This window comes from Oryza brachyantha, chromosome 4, assembly GCF_000231095.2.
Source record: "Oryza brachyantha chromosome 4, ObraRS2, whole genome shotgun sequence".
Taxonomy (NCBI): Eukaryota; Viridiplantae; Streptophyta; class Magnoliopsida; order Poales; family Poaceae; genus Oryza; species Oryza brachyantha.
Genome location: NC_023166.2, coordinates 10,786,447 through 10,808,760, shown reverse-complemented (window position 1 = coordinate 10,808,760; position 22,314 = coordinate 10,786,447). Strand labels below are relative to the sequence as shown.

At 42.0% G+C, this 22,314-nt stretch overlaps 5 protein-coding genes across 5 annotated transcripts; all 5 read left to right on the top strand.

The window, feature by feature from the left end:
• Window positions 1-1,168: 1,168 nt before the first annotated feature.
• On the top strand, window positions 1,169-4,502 carry LOC102721359 (BTB/POZ and MATH domain-containing protein 2-like). Its single transcript, XM_006653351.2, has 2 exons — window positions 1,169-1,257; window positions 3,357-4,502. Exon 2 carries the CDS (start codon window positions 3,378-3,380, stop codon window positions 4,500-4,502), a length of 1,125 nt encoding a protein of 374 aa, XP_006653414.1. The 5' UTR covers window positions 1,169-1,257; window positions 3,357-3,377.
• A 4,842-nt stretch (window positions 4,503-9,344) lies between these two features.
• LOC102721073 (BTB/POZ and MATH domain-containing protein 2-like) lies at window positions 9,345-10,430 on the top strand. Its single transcript, XM_040523203.1, has one exon. The coding sequence runs from the start codon at window positions 9,345-9,347 to the stop codon at window positions 10,428-10,430; it is 1,086 nt and encodes a 361-aa protein (XP_040379137.1).
• A 608-nt stretch (window positions 10,431-11,038) lies between these two features.
• On the top strand, window positions 11,039-13,361 carry LOC102720792 (pentatricopeptide repeat-containing protein At4g02750-like). Its single transcript, XM_006653350.3, has one exon. The coding sequence runs from the start codon at window positions 11,089-11,091 to the stop codon at window positions 13,081-13,083; it is 1,995 nt and encodes a 664-aa protein (XP_006653413.1). The 5' UTR covers window positions 11,039-11,088; the 3' UTR covers window positions 13,084-13,361.
• An 81-nt stretch (window positions 13,362-13,442) lies between these two features.
• Window positions 13,443-15,413, top strand: LOC102714005. The gene is made up of 2 exons (XM_006652241.3): window positions 13,443-13,632; window positions 14,977-15,413. The coding sequence occupies exons 1-2, from the start codon at window positions 13,551-13,553 to the stop codon at window positions 15,189-15,191; spliced, it is 297 nt and encodes a 98-aa protein (XP_006652304.1). The 5' UTR covers window positions 13,443-13,550; the 3' UTR covers window positions 15,192-15,413.
• Window positions 15,414-17,310: 1,897 nt separating this feature from the next.
• On the top strand, window positions 17,311-20,059 carry LOC102720516 (protein disulfide isomerase-like 5-2). Its single transcript, XM_006653349.3, has 5 exons — window positions 17,311-17,606; window positions 18,085-18,188; window positions 18,280-18,650; window positions 18,842-19,149; window positions 19,433-20,059. Exons 1-5 carry the CDS (start codon window positions 17,391-17,393, stop codon window positions 19,679-19,681), a joined length of 1,248 nt encoding a protein of 415 aa, XP_006653412.1. The 5' UTR covers window positions 17,311-17,390; the 3' UTR covers window positions 19,682-20,059.
• Window positions 20,060-22,314: the final 2,255 nt, after the last annotated feature.

The following is a 22,314-nucleotide window of genomic DNA, read 5'->3' as shown; positions in this document are numbered from 1 at the left end:
TTTATCACATTAACTATGGTTGGATTAAGTAAGGAGAAGTTGAAATGAATCTAGTTGTGCTCCAATACTGGCTTCAATCAATTTCAAGGTGTTGGAAACAGTGCAGCGCCGATTTCATTTAGGTGAAATTGATTTCATCTCTCTCCTTATAAATCTCATGTCATGCTATCAATTTTACTAATATGACACCATATTTACTAAAAATAAAACCGGCATCGTGATCGAGTAACCTTATACCATCAAAATTTCCTTACAACAAACCCAACCGATCTATCCGTCTGATACTGTACCGTACTATTCACTTGTGCCTTGAGTAAAGCGAGCTGAGCAAAAAGGAGCCTCGCCTGTCTCCCAAGTTTGGCATAACAATGAACTGATCGCAGGAATATATGTTGCAGACTTGCAGAGGCTCCAAGGAGTTCCCTGGAGTTTAATCAGCTAATTAATTATTCCAAATAAAGAAAGGAAAAAGAACATGACGATAGCTCACATTTGGTTCTTTCCTACGTATGACTACACCACATGTACTCTACGTACGCGTGTATACAGATAGAAGTCAAGTACTCACCAGAAAAAAAAATATACATAAGCATATCTCACGAACACAAATTGGCGTTCTCGGAACCTGATGCGTAAATGTGAGCATAACCTAGATGTGATTTTTGTGGATGTTGTCGGTTATAGAATTTTCATATGAAACGGTTTAATTTCTCTAGCGAAATTCTTTCAAACCGAATAGTCCTTACACTGTTAAGGCTGGATAGTCGGATAAATATATTATTTCTCATGTGCCTTTTGATCGCTCAAGCAGCTCACGAGGTGATCGTATTTGCAAATGAAAAATAATTTACGAATAAAATTTTATAAATATGTTCTTATCAATCTAAAAACCAAGGCTAAAAAATAAACTACATAAAAAAACCTAGGAACCAACTCTAAATTTAACACTGAAAATTAAAATTAATTTTTACTTATGTTAAACATAAGTAGAAGCGAAAAGACGAGGACTTAATATTTAAACGGCAGTGGGATCAATGAAACCATGCATGCACCGGCCGTAACTCCGTTAGCCAAGTGATTCCGTCTTTCCTCTTGATGCTTTTTTGTACGTCCTGGGGGTATATATAAGTATGTGTGTTGTTACCCTTGCCTCTCTAAGCCATATCATTTGGAAACAATATTGTTCAAAACATCTCAAGGATAATCTTCACGCCGTACCCCTCAGCTCTATAAAGCTAATTAATTCGATTGATTCAGGTGTGTTTATCACTCTCTTCTCATGCATACCAATTTTGGGTTAATTGTGTTTGGAGTAGTTTTAACCCGTAAGAATATGAAAAATGTAGGAATAGCAATACATGCTCACATCAATTTATAGGAATTTTTTCAAAGGTTTGGATGAGTGAAAAATTTTCTATGTTTTCTCTCTACAAGAAGTAGAAAAAAGAAATTTCCTATATTTACTCCGAACTAAATAGTTTTCATAGAAATATAATAGTTAGGGATAAAATCATTTGTTCTTCCTATGAAACGAATAGGCCCTCAACCAGCTATAGATCGCATGTTGAGCCGTCACATTTGTTACAACTAATTATTTCGTACGTGATGTTTTTTTTCTGGAGAATTTGTTTCGTGAAGTTCTGCAAAGACACTTTCATTAGAATCACCACACACATGCTGAAATGCATGTGTAAAGAGATCTTGTCATGGAGATGTACGTTTAGGCAGTGTTGGGTATGGCGTCCACCTCATATCACTCTTATTGGAAGGTTTTATTTTTATGTTTATAAGAGTGTTATCTGAGCAACAACATATTTACTTGATTATTCAAACAACCTATGCAATACATTATTTTAATTTGTTGTTTTATGCTCCTTTTGTCTTAAGATAAGTGTATTACTAGCACTACAGAGGCAAATTAGTTGCAAGAAAAAATAAGCTGAATGTTCTTCACTAAATAAGGAGATTATAGAGTGAGAGGGAGGTAGGGTAAAAATATACGAGTAATTTTACGATCCTTAAGTAGGTACCGAAAGGTACCAAAATTTTAATGTAAAATTTGGTACCAAATTTTACATTAAAATTTTAGTACTGTCTGCAACCTTCTCAAGGACCGTAAAATTGAACAACAAGCCAAAACCAATCTCATGGAGTCATTCTAGAGTTCTTGATGACAGCCAACTGACCATATCACCAGGACATCACGCTGACTTTAGAGCCTGTTTGGTGGAGCTTTAGATTCCGAGAAGCAGATGTTTGATAGTCAGCTTCTGAGAATCTGTAAAAGCTCTGAAACTCAGCTTCTCCAACTTCTGGCTTCTTAGTTCATTTTTTAGAATCCGTAACTACAAATTCTCAGAAGCTGTGGACCGTTTAGGACAACTTTCAGCAGAAGCGGCTTTTAGGAAAAGCTACAGCTGAGAGAAGCTTCCTTAAATAGGCTCTTAGTCGACTAGGTTAGACTAGGTTACACTTTGTATGCAAGAGACTGAGATCTAATACACATAGACATGAATAGTGTAATATCCTCACCAGTAATAGTGTAATATCCTCACCAGTAATAGACCTGTATAAATCCCCGTGTCACACCCCATATTCGTGCATACTCCTTACACATGACACAACCCTATATACAACTATATTATACTCAGCTATCGAGTCATTGACAAGATGCATTTAAAAAAAACTTACAAGTATGGTGGAAATGTAAAAAAAAAACTCAACTATTGTGAAAATTGAAAACTAAGAACTAAAACATTTTAAGGAAGGAAAGGATACAATTGGTAAAACTCAAAAAAAATACAATTTACAAATAAGTGTTGTTTTTAGCATACATGCAGGCAATACATTTAAATTTTGACAATCTATTTTTAGTAGTGAAACTAATATTTTTGTGGTCAGTTGTCTGAAACATAGCCTATTTGTGAAGGGCCATGAGGATAATGTTATTTACCAACTCCAATTTTCTTTTACGATGGTATTTAGCACCTTAGGTTTTTAATTATGTAATGGTATTTTGTAACCTGCGTTTTCTTTATGTTGGTAGTGAGCAAATTACATGAACTTAAAATCTAAATATACCTACAAACACGTTTCCATACATATGCACGGATGGTTGACAAATACATACGTTCTTGCTAAACTAAAAAAGCACTTTTGCTATTGATTAAAATTTTGTTTTTCTTCTTTTATGTCAAACACGCGTGCAATGTATGAGGGGCTGTGAGTGGAGGACGTGTTTGAGATTTTTGACTTGCGCACATTTCTATCATCTAACGACAATGACCGGATTTGATTGATAGAGCTAAAATTTTCAAACATTTGATCACTGGACGGACTAAAAAAAAAAAGTGCAGCTCGATTCCTCCCTCTCCGCCATGCCGACGGACACTGGATCCACCGTCGCGCGGTCCGCCTCCGCCATCGTCAGCAGCACCGAGAGTGCCCAGCACCTGCTCAAGATCGATGGCTACCACCGCATCAAGGACGCCGTCGCCACCGGCAGCTGCGTCCAGTCCTCGAGCTTCTGCGTCGGCGGCTACAACTGGCGCATCTACTACTACCCCAACGGCGGCGGCGCGTCCGTATCCGACAGCGTCTCCGTCCGTCTCGTCCTCGCGACCTACGTCAACCAACCCGTGCGAGCGCGGTTCGCGTTGAGCCTACTCGACCAGGCTTTGCAGCCGGCGCCATCCTACACCTACCGCTACGGGGCGCAGGCTTTCAGTGGCTTCAGCTCGGAGGGGCCATGGCGGTTCGTCCAAAAGGCCGTGCTGGAGAGGTCGCCGGAGCACCTCCGGGACGACTGCCTCTCGATCAGGTGCGACCTCACGGTCATCAAGGCACCCGAGGCGAAGGACATCAAGCCCGCGACCACGACCCCAGCCCCGCCGCCGCCGTCCCCCCCGGTGTCGGTGCCGCCGTCGGACCTGACCCGGCACCTTGGCGGCCTCCTGTCCACCGGAGTGGGCGCCGACGTGGCGTTCGAGGTCGACGGTAAGGTGTTCGCAGCGCACAGGAGCGTGCTCGTGGCCCGGTCACCCGTCCTCCACGCAGAGCTCTTCGCCACCCAGGCGGGGAAGGAATATCAGAACGGCGCCGCCGGCGTGGTCGTACGCATCATCGACGACATGGAGGCGCAGGACTTCGAGGCGCTGCTCCACTTCATGTACACCGACTCGTTGCCGGAGACGATGGGAGGAGGGGACATGGCGGCGATGCTCCCGGACCTGGTCGCGGCGGCGAGGAGGTACAAGATGGAGAGGCTGAGGCTGGTATGCGAAGACAAGCTATGTGAGCACGTCAACGTGAGGACGGTGGCGGCCATGCTGGCGTTCGCCGGGGAACACCGCTGTGAGGGGCTGAAGAAGAAGTGCTTGCAGCTCCTCGATGATCCGGCGAACCTAAGAAAAATCGTGGAGACAGAAGGACTCGAGCATCTGACCAGAAATTATCCCTTCGTTTTGAAGGATCTGATTGCAAAGTTGGCTATGAAGTTGTAGTTGGATTCGGTGGTGATATTGCTCGTTAATGTCTTAATGAGCGCTGTCTTATATATGTATGATATATGTGATATGTACAGTATAATTAGTTTTTAAAGATGTAAAAGGTTATTGCACATTTGTTTTATCTTAAGAGTCACGTCTTTTCGCTTGTAGTTATGCTTATACGCCAAAATTTAAATTTTTGACCAAATTTGTAAGTAGATTTTGGATTTTTTTTATCGTAGTTTATTTTCCAGCTTTAGCTCTTAGATCGCTAAGAACACGTATATAGAATTTTTATTCATAAATTATTTTTATTTATAAATATATCGTTTGCCTTTTTAACTGAACAAGTCAAACAATCATCCCAAATAAACATGTCGGTCTCCCTAACTACTAGTTGAGATATGTTGATGTCCTGTTTTGCCTCCTGTAAAAGGAAAAAAGGTGTGGTCTAGATAGTCCATTTCCATGGATTCTCTTGTAAAATCTAAGTTGCTCAATGTGACAGGAATTCAAAACCAAATTCTTGTATTCCTGATCCAGAAGCGTTTGTGAGTCATGTTGTTTCTAGATTTTAGGCGATATATAAGTACCCTGTTTTCTTACAGTCATATTACACAAATACACAATATTATACATTTGTAGTAATTCTAGCTATACAGAATTTTGCACGTGACTTTGTAATAGTTAATACTTAATGAGTTTTTTTTCATCATTAAGGAGCTACCAAGAGATTCCACTGTTTTCTACGTAAAATTTGGTATCTCTTGGTATTTTACATAGAAAACAGTAGGGCCTCTTGGTACCTCCTCAAAGATAATAAAATTGCTCCGATATGATACATGTCCATATATGTGACTGTGTAGGTTTCTGAACCCCTTTCTACGTACGAGGCCATACAAAGCAGGCTTTATATGGTGGATGCATCATGCATGAACATAAACCCATCATTATTGATAGTTAGGATGGGATATCTAGTTTTTTACTCTACTCAGACTTCTCTATATTGAATATGCTACCCTATTTTAAAATATTAAATATAGCAATATATCTTATATATCCTAAAACTATGAATTTGATATACTTTCACCTTTATATAGATTTGTAGCATCATGTTCACATTTAAAATATTACCGTCATTAGGTTTTCGCAAGGAGCGAAGGGATCTCCTAACATCATCTTCAAAAATTGTATGGTCCCTCCTAAAATGGTGATGATGTCTCCATGGCCATTTTCATGGACAATAGCGGTGACCAAGAGCAAAAATTTGCTCCAATGCCGCCACATCTGGCCATAGCTACAAGTGGTTTCCCATCGCTGCCATTGCTAGCGTCGCTCCTGTCTATACTAGCTTCAAGCACTACCATCTCATCCGCTACCACCAAACGTCGGTGCACACTGGCTCCACCCGGCCACCCGCACGGCTCTGCCAGCCTCAGCCTTGCTACCATCCCACACCGCCTGGACCTGGGGACTCCAGAGTAGATGGATCTGGTCCTAACCCACCTCGATAATGCAACCAACCACGGCAATTGGGAGATCTCCCGATGCCTAAGCTCGTCGTCATCGCCAGGCAGTGGGCGGACCCAAAAATTTTTCAAACATATAGTGATTAATTAGTTGAATTTATATAATTTTATCTTTATTTTTTAGTCTTTGAAGTTTTAAAATAAAATTTCGATGCATATTTAGGATCAGGAGTAGGGCTACAGCCCTAGCTGCCCTACTCCTGTCTCCGCCACTGTCACCAGGTCAGAGAGCGACACTGGTAAACATATCCAGCCATTTCTCATGTCCTTTCTAAGTTCAATCTTAGTATCTGATGGTACTGTATGATACTCATGGGTATCGACCGTACCAGGTATGGTACTCATGAGGTATCAACTAGTACTGATGGAGTACCAAATTTAGTAATTGATTGGTAATATTTTGTTCATGCGGGATGCTGTACAATAGCAGGCACCGCATAAAAATCACAAAGACACTAAATTAGTTTTCTTGTGTTTGTAGTATCCATCTTTTTGCTTATGCTTATACTTATAAAACCAAAATTTGAACTTTTGACTTTAAATTTGGAGTAGATTTTTGGGTTTGTTTTAACGTGGTTTATTTTTCAGCCTTTACTTTTAGATCGCTAAAAACACAAATATAAAAAATTTATTAATAAATTATTTTTCGTTTGTAAATACGTCATTTCGCTTTTTCGTCGAAAGATGGCCTCGTGGAGCTTGGATGTTTTCCAGTTCTATTCTAGTAACTGTACTTGACCATGTGGCGTGCTTGACTGAACAAAGAGGCATAACCGATGCTGGTGGCGTTGCTGAGTTCCCAAGTTTGCCATGACGAGGAGCCCGTTGTCGGGAGCAAAGGATTGCAGAACAGCAGAGGCTCCGAGGTTGAATTTGGCTGCCGTGGCAACGTAGCTAGCTCCCTTGATTCCTTGGATTATAGACTTGTATATACACACGTGAGTTCAGCTGCGTTTATTTTCTTAGTACACCACGGGTAGACGGTAGCTTGCAAGGAACCTGGAGAATTCAGAAGCTTCACCCAAACAGTCTAGATTGTCATTTACATTCCAAGAATTTGTAACTATAAAACCCAAAACAAAACTTTCTCTCCAGCTGATTTCTCATAATCTTAAGCTTCCTTGTACAAGACCTAGGCTAAGCAATTGTCTTGTATTTTTCTTCCCTCTAGTATAAATATATGTCGATACCACCTCTGCGAGCCCTTCAACAACAGCTAGTAGACCAAAACATATCTCAGGCTGATTCGATCGGTTGGTCCTTCAGGTAAATGTGTTCCGAAACATGCATGTAAATCTGTTCTCTATGTGTACATACTTCATGTACCAATTGAAGTTGCTAGAAGTTCATGCTGACTGAAAATTGTTTTTGCCCCTAAGCTTCATCATGGTTGAATTAATGTCCATTGTACTACGTTAATCGGCAGCATTTGGTGATTATCTGGGCAGACTCCCAAACTGTTTTCTGGTGTCTATTGGGTGTTGTGCATTATTTGTACTCCTTGAAGTTTCGCACGAGCGGTCTATATCTTTCAGTAGAATCACAGCAAAAGTTAAAGGAATGTAAAATTTGTTCTGTTTTTGAGATAATGGATTGATGACAATTTATTGCTTGTTTGAAACACGGGATTGAAAAATAGAGAAATAGAAAAAAAAAATACATAGGATTTTGATGGATATAAGAGTGTAAAATAGAAGATTCCAAATAATAGGAAAATATAATTGCTTGAATAGATCAACAGAAAATTGTCAAGTGGTTGTAGTGAGCTGAGTAGCACCCAAGGTCCTGTGTTCAAATCTCCACGAGAGTATGAATTTCGGATTGGGTATTTGAGTGGCTAAGTTCTCGAATTAAAAAAAAAAACGTTGCATATATCCGGTTAGATATACAGAGGCCAGGTAAAAAATACTCTTCTCTAAAAAAATTTAAAAAAAGATCGTCGGAAAAACACAAATATTGAATGAGATAGATAGATTGAAAGAAAATTTTCCAAGAGGTTGGAGTTGTTGATAATTTTTCTTCAAAATGCAAGTACATTATAATATTCCTTAGTAATTTCATGGAATTTAACAAACATTAATTCTTTGTTCCAAAAGACTTTATAGGACAAATCACTGTAGGATTTAAATCCTACAAAATTCCTTCACAAATCTTTGATTCAAATGGGCCTTACTAATTTTCTCTAGTGCACTTCCACTTGTTCATTTGTTATTCCATTAAGATGGGCCCAGGTAGGCAGCTAGTTTGGCACCCCGATCTTTTCACTTATATTTATGTTTATAAGCTAAAATTTAAATTTTGAGCCTTAAATTTAGAGTCAATTTGGGGGTTTTCTCACCATAGTTTATTTTTCAACCATAACTTTTAGATTGCTAAGAATATATATATATATATATATATAATTCATAAATTATTTTTCGTTTGGAAATATGTCGTTTGGCTTGTCACCCCTGGATCAGCAAAACCACGGACCAGAATGCTTTAGGCTACATTCATAGCATTCCTCCATCTCTATGTACTTTCTCATCTTAATACATCACAACCCCATCTCATTTAATATTAGCTCATTCCTTAATTTATTAAACAAATTGCATAAGTCATTATAATATAGGGTAAAGGGAGTAACATACTAACATACCCCAGAAAAATTATAATAAAATAGGTTTTTGGTGCCAGACTCTCCATACTAATTTCGTTGGTTACGACCAAATATATATTGGACCAGATAGAATTAGTGTTCTATTGATGATGCGCATTTTGGCCCCTTTTCTCTCACCACTAAATTGTTTTTAGATTCAACCGATCAATTTGTTTATTTTAGGCTAGAGGAACAAACAAGACGGACTAGAACATTCTCATATTTAAATCCGTTACACTAACTAATTATTAAGGGTTTTTTTAACATTCTTGAAAAATATCTCAATATAACCAGAATTCTAGTGTAAATTTTTGGGGGCTTTTTTATCTTCCTTAAAAAGTACCTCAAGATACCCAGAATTTTAGTATAAATTTTTGGTACCTCAAGTTACCACATTTTTTACATGAGGTATTTTTTCAAAAACGGTAAAAAAACTCAATTTTTGGTACCTCAAGACACGATGTATCTCAAGTTATCATTCTTTTTACTCTAGAAATTGTGATGTCTTGAGTTACTTTTTTTTAAGGATGATAAAAAGGCTCGATAATTAATTGATCTATTCTGCACACATATGCAACCTTCAACAACACAAGAATTTTGTAAACTGATTATTGGTCTATTATGCACACATATGCAGCCTTTAACAACACAAGAATTCTGTAAGAGAATCCATCGTCTCAGCTGGTAGCAATGTCAGCCGCCGCCGGCAGCCGCAAAACGGTGCGCTCCGCCTCCGCCATCGTGGCCGCCAAGGAGAGCGGCCAGCACCTCCTCAAGATCGACGGCTACTCCCGCACCAAGGACGAGCTCCCCACCGGCAGCGACGTCAAGTCCCGGCCTTTCCGCGTCGGCGGCCACAGCTGGTACATCCGCTACTACCCCAACAGCGACACTTCGGAAAACGCAGGCTCCATCTCCGTCTACCTCGCGCTCGACCACAATGTCACCAAAGGCGTGAGAGCTCGATACAAGTTCAGCTTGCTCGACCGTGCCAGGAGGCCGTCGTACTCCAAGAGCAGCGGCCCAGACGTCTTCCTTAGCAGTGGTTGGGGGTGGCGGGCTTTCATCAGCAGGGATGAACTGGAGAAATCGGAGTATCTCCGAGACGACTGCTTCACGATCATGTGCGACCTCACGGTCTTCAAGGAGATGGAGACCGAGGACATCGACGTCGCCGCCGCAGCACCACCAGCGCCGCCGCCGCCGGCGGTGGTGGTCCCACCATCGGATCTGCGCCAGCACCTTGGAGGCCTCCTCGCCACCGGGGAGGGCGCCGACGTGACGTTCGAGGTCGACGGCGAGACGTTCGCGGCGCACCGGTGGGTGCTCGCGGCCCGGTCTCCGGTGTTCCGCGCGGAGCTCCTCGGCCCGGAGAAGAACGCAGGCGCCGCCGTCGTGCGCGTCGACGACATGGAGGCGCAGGACTTCGTGGCTCTGCTCTGCTACATGTACACCGACTGCCTGCCGGAGAGGGACGGGGGGGAGGCGGCGGCGATGCTCCCGGACCTGGTCGCGGCGGCGGGCAGGTACAAGATGGAGAGGCTCAGGCTGGTGTGCGAGCAGAGGCTATGCGAGTACGTGAACGCGAGAACCGTTGTTGCCATGCTTGCCTTCGCCGAGGAGCACCGCTGCAACGGGCTCAAGGAGAAGTGCTTGCGTTTCCTCGACGATCCGGTAAAAGTGAGGGAGATCGTGAGGGCAGAGGGACTCGAGAATCTGATCAAAAATCACCCTTCTGTTTTGAAGGATGTAATTGCCAAGCTTGCCGCCTCATAAATCATGTGTAATTTTGGGGGGGGGGGGGGGGGGGGGGGGTGGGGGGGGGGGGGACTATCTAACACGTTTGTTTGTTTATTATGTGTGCATTGGTATTGTTTGCCCAGTTGTTTCTTCCACGTTACGTAGATATTCATTAAAAAATTAGAAAAAATAAAAAAAGGCAAATTAGATATCATTTCACGTGCATACAATTTTAAATTCGACTTCAACAAACTAAAAAAACAAACTAATGATTCACGTTATATATTTTATTTCCATGGTAGAAATCTAATTTGAAATCTTATATTAGTCTATATTATTATGTTTTAAAATGTTTAATTAACTATTTATACGACATGAAAAAACTGATGATTACCCTCCACCTCCTCGGCCCCTCCTCGGCTCGCCGTCTCACCCGCCCCGCCTTCCCCTCCACCTCCGTCCTACTGCCCTCGCCGCCTCCGCCCGTCGGCCCCAGAGCCGGCGGAGCCGACCACTCGCTGTTGTTACCTAGGCGAGCTCGTAGAAGCTATCTAGGCGGCGCGGGCGCCGGGGAGCGGTATCCGTGGCGCCTGGGGTGGTGCTCTCGGCCGCACAGGCACAGCTACACACCGCCGCCTGATGGTGGGTTTGGTCGCGGCCGCGCATTTCTCCCTTCCAGTCGCTCCTGAACACGATGGTGGTGGGAACTATCCAGAACCTTCTGCGACCGTTCCGCGGACCCCGTCGCGCTCCCGCTCTTCTCCTCCGCTTCTACAGCCTGGGGCCTCTGCCTCCACCGCCGCACCGACAGGCCGGTTACATCTTCCAGTTGAATTCTATCATCAACGCGCACCTCCGCGCCGGCAGAGTTACCGCCGCGCGCCGAGTGTTCGACGAAATGTCGGAGCGGAATGTGTTCACATGGAACTGCATGATCTCTGGCCTCGTCAGGAACCGGATGCTTGCCGAGGCCCGCAAGATGTTCGACGCAATGCCCATGAGGAACTCTGTCTCGTGGGCTGCGCTCTTAACCGGCTATGCTCGCTGTGGTAGGGTCGTTGAGGCCAGGGAGCTCTTTGACCAGATGCCTGACAGGAATGTTGTTTCTTGGAACGCGATGATATCAGGCTATGTGCACAACGGGATGGTCAAGAGGGCACGCGAGTTATTTGACATGATGCCGTCAAGGAATGATGTGTCGTGGTTAACGATGATCTCAGGTTATATCAAGAGAAAGCATGTCCATGAAGCGAGGGAGCTCTTTGACAGCATGCCTTCCCCTTCAACTTCAGTGTGCAATGCATTACTGTCAGGCTATGTTGAACTTGGTTACTTGAGGGCTGCAGAGAGGTTGTTTGGTCAGATGCACACACGGAACCTTGTTTCTTGGAATGTCATGATCACAGGGTATGCACGAGCTGGCAGTATGGGGATTGCGCAGCGTCTGTTTGATCAGATGCCTGAAAAGGACATTATAGCTAGGACTGCTATTATGCGTGGCTATTTGAAGAATGGATCTGTTGATGCTGCATGTAAGGTGTTCCAAGACATGCCTCATCGTGATCTTGTTGCTTGGAATACGATGATGGATGGTTTTGTGCGGAATGAGAGGTTGGATGATGCTTTGAGATTGTTCTCTAAGATGCTGGACAAGGATCAGATATCTTGGAATACAATCTTGCAAGGATATGTCCAACAAGGGGACATGGATAGCGCGAATACCTGGTTTAAAAAAATGCCAAATAAGGATGAGACCTCATGGAACACATTGATCTCTGGGTACAAAGATGATGGAGCATTATCTTTGCTTTCAGAAATGATCCGCGGAGGACTCAAACCTGACCAAGCCACTTTGAGTGTTGTCATATCTATATGTGCATCTCTTGTTTCCCTCGGATGTGGAAAAATGGTGCACCTCTGGGCAATCAAAACTGGTTTTGAGCATGATGCTTTGGTCATGAGCTCATTGATATCTATGTACTCTAAGTGCGGGATAATCGGTGAAGCTTCCCAAGTTTTCGAGCTGATTTCGCAGCGGGATACAGTAACATGGAATGCCATGATTGCAACGTATGCTTATCACGGTCTGGCTGACGAAGCTTTGAAACTTTTTGAAATGATGACTAAAGCTGGGTTTAGTCCAGACCATGCAACCTTCCTAAGCTTATTGTCTGCCTGTGCACACAAGGGGTACCTATACGAAGGCTGCAACCATTTTCACAGTATGCAACAAGACTGGAATTTGGTCCCAAGATCTGATCACTATTCCTGCATGGTTGATCTCTTAGGAAGATCAGGCCTTATACATCAGGCTTATGATTTTACCAGAAAAATCCCATCTGACCTTCAAACAAACGCGTGGGAGACGCTGTTTAGCACGTGCAATGCTCATGGGGACATCCAGCTTGGAGAGCTCATAGCCAAAAACGTCCTTCAGGCTAGACCGTCTGACGGAGGAATGTACACGCTCCTGTCAAACATATACGCCTCCAAGGAGATGTGGAGCAGTGCCGCCAGTGTCAGAGGATTCATGAAAGAGCGGGGGCTGAAGAAGGAGACCGGGTGCAGCTGGATCGAGCTGAAGGGGGAGGTCGTCTCCTTCTCGTCAAACGACAGCACGCATCCTCTGATCGAGCAGATTTGCCAGGTGGTTGATGGTATCTCGGCCATGATAGAAGAGGCCACTTGATATGGGTTTATCAAAGGGAAATCTGAAGGTGTCACTGTGATCATTCCCATTTCCATGGCACATGTGCCATCATCAAACCTTGGTTCTTGGATTGCCAGAATCCAATTAGTGTGGCATGAAAGAACTGCAGCTGAAACTCCAAGGTGCTGGAGCTCTGGATCAGTAAGAGGAAGAAAATGAAGAGCCTTTTGTAACTCCTGCTTGTCTTTTCAGGCCATGGGGGCCCACACGGCCCATTATAGAGTTGGGCCGACGGTTCGGCCATTCCATGCGGCCCATGATCTGTAGATCTCCCGCACTCTGCGCGTCTCTCGGGGACTCGGTCTCGGTGAGACCTAAACCGTGAGCCGAACCAGATCAGCGAAACCGCGGCACCCAACCTACCCCCACCCCCACCCCCACCCCACCCCACCAGAGCTCCGGCGGCGGCGGGCGACCCAGGCGAGAACACGAGCAGCCGGGAGACGATGGCGACGGCGACGGCGCTCAACCGCGGCCTCCGCTCCGGGATCCGCCTCCTCGCCACCGGCGCCGAGGCCTCCAAGACAGGTAAGAGCTCGCCCCCCCAATCCCTCGCTCCGTCGGGTTGACCGCGCGCCGGTTAGGGTTTCGGCGGTGGGATTCACCTCTCGCTGGCTGGCTGGCTGGATGGATGGATGGCTATTGTTCTCTCGTTGTTCGTGGTGGAGTGGTCGGATGCGTGCGACGGTAGATCCGCTTGAGCTAGGTTGATTCGGGTTTCAGCGATCGAAATGTTTAGGGATGATGAATCGTGGGCGGGTAGGCGTTTATGAGATCTATCGTTATGTCATTCTCCTTGCATGTATCCGGCGATGAGCCGTGTTAGTGGTTAAATTTTTGGGCGTGTGTTGGACTGGTTGGCAGGTGGGTTGCGAAATCTGTGGTATGTGCCTATGTGGTTGCTGTGGAATGATCACCTGGACGGCCATTGTTGTGAATTTTGATGACAAATTTGATACTTGTGTGCGCTGGTCTAATGGGCGCAGAAGAGAGTATTGTGCAGATAATCTGTTCCTGTACGAAAATGTCTAACTACTAACTTGCTGGCATTTTTTCTAGTTTATTTGTCTCCTATGCTAATAATTACTTCCTCCATTCCAAAATGTTTGATTAGCATTTCTACTTTTCTAGGTTCTCCAGCAAATATTAAGGTTGGGTCTTTTTTTCTAGTTTATTTGTCTCCTATGCTAATAATTACTTCCTCCATTCCAAAATGTTTGATTAGCATTTCTACTTTTCTAGGTTCTCTAGCAAATATTAAGGTTGGGTCTTTTTTTCTAGTTTATTTGTCTCCTATGCTAATAATTACTTCCCCCATTCCAAAATGTTTGATTAGCATTTCTACTTTTCTAGGTTCTCTAGCAAATATTAAGGTTGGGTCAAAAGATATTCTTTTAGTAACTTCAGTGGTCATTTTTTTTAATTTTGAATGGTTTAGATTTCCTTTACAAGCTTCTGATTGGTTGGAGAATCATTGATGTGATGGTATCCGTGGGAATGGAATCAGCGCAGAAATGAATGTTTACTTTGTGGTATAAAAGTTGAGTCCTACAAATACTTATATTTTGGAATGAGTAGCAGTTTTGTTAATAGGTCCTCTCTGCACCAAGGGTCAAAATACTTGTGTTGCTCTTGTTGGGTTAGATGTATCCTTGATGCGTTCTGGCCAATCTTAGATAATTGGAGTAGCTTGGATGTGTGGAGACTTGTAATGTTTAGTTGTTGGATTGGGTCTGTATTTGCCTCCCAAGATGTTTGGCTTGTTCTTCCTTTTAAAATGTTTGGCAATATCATAAATGATAAAATTATGAGCTCCTTATTCTATTTGATTCACTTCGGACAACTGAGTTTTCTTCTGGGTGCATATAACAGCTTCTCGTGGATTCCATGCCACTAGTGTGAAGAGGATGGGAGGGCATGGCCATGATGAGCCTTACTACCTCCATGCCAAGCACATGTACAACTTGCACAGGATGAAGCATCAGAAACCGAAGGTGTATCTTTCCGTTCTGGGAGCAGTTGGCATTGGCATCGCAGTCCCACTTTATGCAGTTGTTTTCCAGCAGAAGAAGACCGCCTCCGCATAAGCTCTGCTACATAATGAATTTACTTTCAATAGCAATCCGTGAAGTTCAAGTTGGGGCTTCACTTTACCTTGTTTACTCCAATTTCTCTTGCCTGAAGTTGTAATCTCATTTTCATGGCGTTTGATGTAGGACTACTGCTTTTTGTTAATAATATCATGGCATGAACTTTCCAGGCTGTGGGGAAGTCCAGCAGTGAGAACTTATCTTTTTGGTTTTCGTGTTTTTTGGGATGTTTATTGATATTCATATTTAAAGTACATGCAAAACCTGAGCTCTTGAAAGTATACCTGACTGCGATTTGTATTTTAGTTGCGCTTTCCGTCGAAATCATGTTCGGCCTGATGGATATTGCTGGAAATTTCTGAAATATTATTATCGTCACGAGTCATCGCTTTTCAGGGCTTCACGAGTCCGTGCTTTTTAGAAGCTGTAGCTCACGTTCTTTTCAGTTTTCAGCAAGAATCCACCTGAACTCTTGCCTAGGAAATCTTACCAGTGACACAATGATAACAGAATAACTAGGAGTAGTCAAGACCAAAGTGTTAGCCGGTATATAATAGTATTTCGTTAATTTAAGGGACTAATCATTTGGCTTTTTAGAGGGAAAAAAGGCAGATATATTTGCAAACAAAAAATAGTTTATATATGTTCCCAATGATCGAAAAGTAAATATTGAAAAATAAACTACGATAAAAAAAACTCTAAAATCAATTCCAAATTTAAGGTTGAAAAATTTAGATTTTGACTTAAGGAGTGATTTGAAAATTTAGATTTTGACTTAAGGAGTAAAAAGATGAGGGTGCAAGTAAATGTTTTTAATGCCTCCTCTGCTACGGAGGAGTACCAGGGTAAATGAATTAATTTACGTGGAAATCCTGCAAAAAATTTTATGCTTATATCATAAGTCATAACTAGTATGGTGGCCAACACATATTACGGCTAGCATCGTTATAAATTATAGCTATATATATATGTTGTTATCTCTATATCAATTAACTTTTATTTTTAATCCAAAATTCAGACTTTTCTAAATTGTATTTTCACGTGGAACATAATTGTCTTGTCTTTATTTTTTTAATTCCCGGGTTGTGTTTATACTTGTATTTTTGAATGGTGTTCGTACGCAAACTCATTTTGCATAATATTTGTTTTGTTATGGTTATTTTTTTTAATGTTATATACGGTGTTGTTTTGATGTTTTATGTTTCAATAATTTATTTGTAACCGTTGCATGCGATCTTTGAATGTCGTGGTAGGTGTTGTACAATGCTTCAATAAGTATGACTATATGTTTCACGTGTAATAGAAAATATTTCAATTGAAATTATATTATATATAAATGTTTCAATAAAATAATATAGTTGCAAATACAAATTATGTTTCGTATGATTTTTTTTTATGTTTCATTCCTATGGGACTAAATAATTCATGCAGTGATTATTGACGTTGCAATGAATATTTTTTGAATGTTGAATCAATTTGAAACACTTTCATAGAGTGAGTTCAAATATTTTTAATTAAGTTATGGAACATTTTTTCTATAAGTGGTGAAACATGGGCATATTTCTAGGACATATATCAAAATGTAATTGCGTGAGATCTTGTTACACTGTAATAAATAATTTAGATGAAAAAGATCATTTAATGTTGTTGTAACTAGTCTTTTATATATATATATATATATATATATATATATATATATATATATATATATTGTATTTGAAGCACCCATGCTTTCAAAAGGATTTTAGTGAAGCTAGAAGTAAGGGATTGTGTGTTCTGTGTCATTGAAAAAACCAACAAAATAATTTATAACAAACCCAAATGCAAATTTTATTTGTTTATATGTTTTCCTCCACCAAAATTCAAATCTTTCACCTCAAATGGAATACTCGCTTTGTTTCAGATTATAAAATATTTTAGTCTTTTTAGATTTATCAATAAATTAATATATATATTATATATACATATATATTTAGATTTATTAGTATTCGTGTAAATCTAATAAAAGATAAAACGATGAGCACAGGTAATAAAAAACATAGAAAATAGCAATCCAGCTTTTAGAGACCAAATTGCACACATAATAATCTGGAGGGACCCATGTGAAAAATATCCCAATAAACCCCTCCATCTAGTCAAGTTCCGTGGGCGTCAGGACCACTCCTTCCGGCGCGGCGGAGATCGGAATCGACGGCGATGGCGACGACGACGGCGAGAGCCCTCCAGCCACTGCTCCCTCTCTTCCTCCTCCACATCCTGCTACTCTCCTCCGCCTCCGAGGAGTTCCCGCGCGACGGGCGGGTGATAGAGCTGGACGACAGCAGCTTCGAGGCGGCGCTGGGCGCCATCGACTACCTCTTCGTCGACTTCTACGCCCCGTGGTGCGGCCACTGCAAGCGCCTCGCCCCCGAGGTACTCCCTCCTGGACCCGGCGCGCCACCTGCTTGCTTAGTGCTTACCACTGTCTCTGCACGAACTCCTCCCTCCTTGCGGAGAACCGCGAGATGTGATGCGAATTGTGCGAGGTGTTGAGGAGTTGTGTTGATGACGCTGTTGGATCTCGTCGGTACTAGGCGAGTGTTGTTGTGGAGGTGGGTTGACTGGGTGTCTCGGATCGCAGTTAGTTTGCGAGATCTCATGAACTGCAGATTAGGGAGTGCAGGGGAGATGGTAAAGTTTTTTTTTTAAAAAAAAGAAACAATTCAGGATTATGATTACGATTCTTATGTTGACCACTAGAAAATGCATGACCACGGGAGTCATGGTACAGTCTTCTTGGCCATTGCTTAGGTTCTCGAATTTTACACTTTGCTTACTTATGAAAGCAGGGGACTTTCTGTGGATTATCCTGTTTTATAGGACTTAAGATTGAGAAAATAAACTGTTGCAGTTAGAAGAAGCTGCACCGGTGTTGGCAGGACTGAGTGAGCCCATCATAGTTGCCAAAGTAAATGCTGACAAGTACCGGAAGATTGGGTCGAAATACGGGGTGGAGTAAGATGTTTTCCTCATAAGCAGTTCAATTTTTCTTGACAATATGTATGGATAGACTTCTTATTCTCTTTTCCTTTTTTTCTGAATGTAGTGGATTCCCTACCTTGATGCTTTTTATTCATGGGGTCCCAATTGAATACACTGGTTCAAGAAAAGCTGACTCGCTTATCCGCAATCTTAATAAATTTGTTGCACCTGATGTTTCTATTCTTGAGTCAGACGCTGCAATTAAGAGCTTTGTTGAGAATGCCGGCACGAGCTTTCCGATGTTCATTGGGTTTGGGGTGAATGAGTCATTGATTGCTGATCATGGAGGGAAATACAAGAAAAGAGCATGGTTTGCTGTTGCAAAAGATTTTTCTGAAGATCTCATGGTAACATATGATTTTGATAAGGTTCCTGCATTGGTTTCACTTCATCCAAAGTACAAAGAACAAAGTGTATTCTATGGCCCATTTGAAGGTATTTATTAGGCAACTTTATGTTATTTGTATTTCTCTTGATGCAATATGAAATAATTGAAACTGACATATGTCCTCTGAGTTCTTATGCCCACATAGAGTGGTTAGCTATAGCTATTTACAATTATTGATACTACTTCTAACCATGATTTTCTTGCTTGCAAATGGTAATATTTTTTCTTGTGCACACAGGAAGTTTCTTGGAAGATTTTGTACGGCAATCCCTGCTTCCTTTAACTGTCCCCATCAACACAGAGACACTAAAAATGTTGGATGATGATGACAGAAAAGTTGTTCTTGCTATTTTGGAGGATGATTCAGATGAAAATTCTTCACAGTTGGTAAAAGTTTTGAGGTCTGCTGCCAACGCGAACCGTGACTTGGTGTTTGGCTATGTCGGAGTCAAACAATGGGATGAATTTGTTGAGACTTTTGATATTTCCAAGAGCTCACAGCTGCCAAAGCTAATTGTGTGGGATAGAAACGAGGAGTATGAAGTGGTAAGTAAAATTGTAGAAAAAAATACTTATAGAAATTCATTCCTGTACCAGCATCAACAATCCCTTCCTGTACTATTTTACTAGCCTCGCTCGTGTTAATGTATATTCCTGTCATGCTCATATTGACATTGTGTTCATATTCGTAGAAGTATTTTGTTTGATTTTTTTCTTTTTTCTGGTCTATTTATCATCTTATCTGAAAGTTCTATTTCTGTTTGGCTTGTTAGCACAAATGGAGAACTTATTGTGCTCTGTAATTAACCAAAACTGTTTTCTGGCAAAGGTGGAAGGTTCAGAGAGGTTAGAAGAAGGTGATCAGGCTTCTCAAATAAGCCAATTTCTTGAGGGATATAGAGCAGGAAGGACAACAAAGAAGAAAGTCAGTGGACCTTCTTTCATGGGCTTCCTGAACTCTCTTGTCAGCCTGAACTCTCTATACATTCTTATAGCTGTCATCGCTCTTCTTGGTGTCATGATGTACTTTGCTGGGCAAGATGATACTCCTCAGGTAAGACGAGCTCATGAAGAGTGAAAGAAGCTTACCGAAAGAGGCTATCCACCAGGAGAGAGATATATATATAGTTCAGAGGTCAGATTTCAAACCTCGAACTGATGATATCCTGAAGGATCTGGTTATATCGGTAGATTCTGACATCGTTGTATCTCTGTCGGCAATCATCAATGTGTGCTTTGTGCGCTCCTGCGGTTCTGCCTTCTATTCCTCCGGTTTATTTGTGAGTTGGAACTTACACTAGCTTTCCACATGTGCATGATAGAAAACGCGTTTCTTAGTTCAGTTCTAATTTGAACAGTTCACTGTGAAAATATTTTTGTTGTCGGACTCTTGCCAAACCATTTGTACAACTGATACGATAGTAATAAGGCTTGTATATCTGGAGCGAGGTTGTGTATGTTGCTAGGCTTCATTTTATCACTGCTACTAGACCTTCACTTTTCAGCTATGATGAAAAGGAGCATACGCTGAGAGCTCAGTGTTTTTTTGGCTGTGTTCTTTTCCTCGATTATTCTCAGGTTTTTTCCTCTGCTTTTGCGTGCATGCTTTTCAACTACTAAACGCTATATTATTCGCAAAAAGATATTCTATATAGAAGTTCATCATCTCATTTTGCTAGAATAGAATTTTAATTTTGTAGCAACTAATTCCATTGTTTACACCATTAAATAGCTATCACGAAAATTAGATAATCGTTCATCTTTCATCTTTAGCTAGAAAAAAACATACCCCATATTTATGCCTGGATCGGGACGGTAGCATTTCAATATACTCCTAGAAGAAGCACAGTGGAGATGTTGATGGATTCACGGTTATTACAACCACTGATATTTGAGCCTATACAAAAGTGGGATCCATATATAAGTGACATAACGATAGAAGGATCTACATGCAGAGATGAGTTAGGTGGGAAACCTTTCAAATGAATCAGTGATTAAAGCATGTTGCGCTGTTACGCTTCATGCGCCTGTTATTTTCACACATTATTGGAACATCCCAACAGCTCATCCATCCCATCTTTTATCCTAGAAATAAAGGATGAAAAATAAAATTTGAGCTCCAGTAGAACGTCTATCACATCATCTATTTTTAGATGTCATCTATATTAAGATAGAGAAATTCTATATTTAGATGTTCTCTCTCCAATCCTCCAATCCTCTAAATAGATATAGAAAATGTCATATATAGATGATCTGCTGGAGTGCAAAATGATATGAAAGATGAAAGTGGTTTAGATGATCATCCAAATGAAGATATGGATGACCAAATTTAGATGAGCCGTTGGGGGTGCTCTAACATGTTAAAACATGCTTCTTTCCACACCTAACCCGGTAAAACCAGCACCATCATCCTTTTCTTTTACTTCTGCTTATAAGACAAAATTTAAATTTTTAACCATGATTTTAGAGTTTTTTCATCGAAGTTTATCTAACCTTGGTTTTTATCGTACGTATATAAAATTTATATTCACAAAATATTTTTTATTTGTAAATATATTGTTTGGCTTTTTTCTAAGAAAAAACCAAATCACCCTCTGTTTTTTCTTAAAAAGTTATTCTCGGATTTTTCTTGCACACTTACGAATTGTTAAACAACGTGTTCTTTAAAAAATATTATATACACAAGTTCATCATCTCAATTTTATAAAGAAGACTTTCAACTTCTTAGTAGTTAATTCCATAATTTATGCTATTAAAAATCCGATAGTCTTTCATTTTTAATCAACGAAAGTAGAGAAAATAAATCAAAGATATGCTCAACACCTGAGAGCCTCCGCCTTAATTAATCCGTGCTGTCCAGCATATGTATCCGCGTACACATGTTGAACATTGATGAAGCTTAGGAAGAGGTTAGTAGCCTAGTAGCATCATGTTATTATTATTATTGTTATTATTATTATTACTGTATTTACAGAATCGCCTTCATTTGCTCTGTCAGCAGTAGGGAGGGGGAAGCACACCCATTATACCCATATCCAGCTGCCCTCCCTCCCGGTTCATGCAATCCGGCCGGCCCTGCGGGTAGGGGTCGCCATCGTCAGCCGCGATCGACAGCCAGCCCGAGGCAAGCACAGCGCGCGGAGGCATTCGACGGGTTGGGGTTGGGGTGCCCGTGCCCCGGTGGAACGGGCGCCGCCTCCCGCGCCATCCATCGCGCACGCTCACGTTTCTGGCCCGTTCCTCGCGACTCGCGCGGCCCGTGGCGAGCGAGGATGCTGCCGGTGGCCAGTGCCAGTGCCCTGCGCCGCATGCAGCACGGACCGCGCGACGTGCGCGGCTGGACTGGACTGGACACTGGAACGACGTGTGTGGTGTGCGTGTATTTCCATCTTCTTTTTTTTTTTTTTAGCGCGCGCAGGAGCTACACCGACACGAAGCGCACCGGGTATACGTAGCGTAGGTACGCGCGCGCGACGGCGCCGCGATCGCGATGGGAGAAAAGAGGGGGGGTGGGTGGGGGGTGCTGAAACGAAGGGAAATTGGCAGTGCGGTGCGTGCGGGGGCACGAGTCACTACGGAGACCGAGAGGTTTGCGTAAGATTATAGCCATGATTAATATTTTATGATAAATAAATAATTTTTAAGTTAATAAAATTTGGTTTATGGTTATAGCTTGCATTGCGTTGGCCAGTGGTTCTCTCTCCTTTTGGC

Bases quoted from the DNA above. Each gene is read 5' to 3' on its own strand.
- LOC102721073 (XM_040523203.1), top strand. From the start codon at position 9,345: ATGTCAGCCGCCGCCGGCAGCCGCAAAACGGTGCGCTCCGCCTCCGCC.
- LOC102720792 (XM_006653350.3), top strand. From the start codon at position 11,089: ATGGTGGTGGGAACTATCCAGAACCTTCTGCGACCGTTCCGCGGACCC.
- LOC102720516 (XM_006653349.3), top strand. From the start codon at position 17,391: ATGGCGACGACGACGGCGAGAGCCCTCCAGCCACTGCTCCCTCTCTTC. The intron at 18,651-18,841 runs GTATTTATTAGG...TTGTGCACACAG, and splicing joins ATTCTATGGCCCATTTGAAG to GAAGTTTCTTGGAAGATTTT. The intron at 19,150-19,432 runs GTAAGTAAAATT...TTTCTGGCAAAG, and splicing joins GAAACGAGGAGTATGAAGTG to GTGGAAGGTTCAGAGAGGTT.
- LOC102721359 (XM_006653351.2), top strand. From the start codon at position 3,378: ATGCCGACGGACACTGGATCCACCGTCGCGCGGTCCGCCTCCGCCATC.
- LOC102714005 (XM_006652241.3), top strand. From the start codon at position 13,551: ATGGCGACGGCGACGGCGCTCAACCGCGGCCTCCGCTCCGGGATCCGC. The intron at 13,633-14,976 runs GTAAGAGCTCGC...TGCATATAACAG, and splicing joins CGCCGAGGCCTCCAAGACAG to CTTCTCGTGGATTCCATGCC.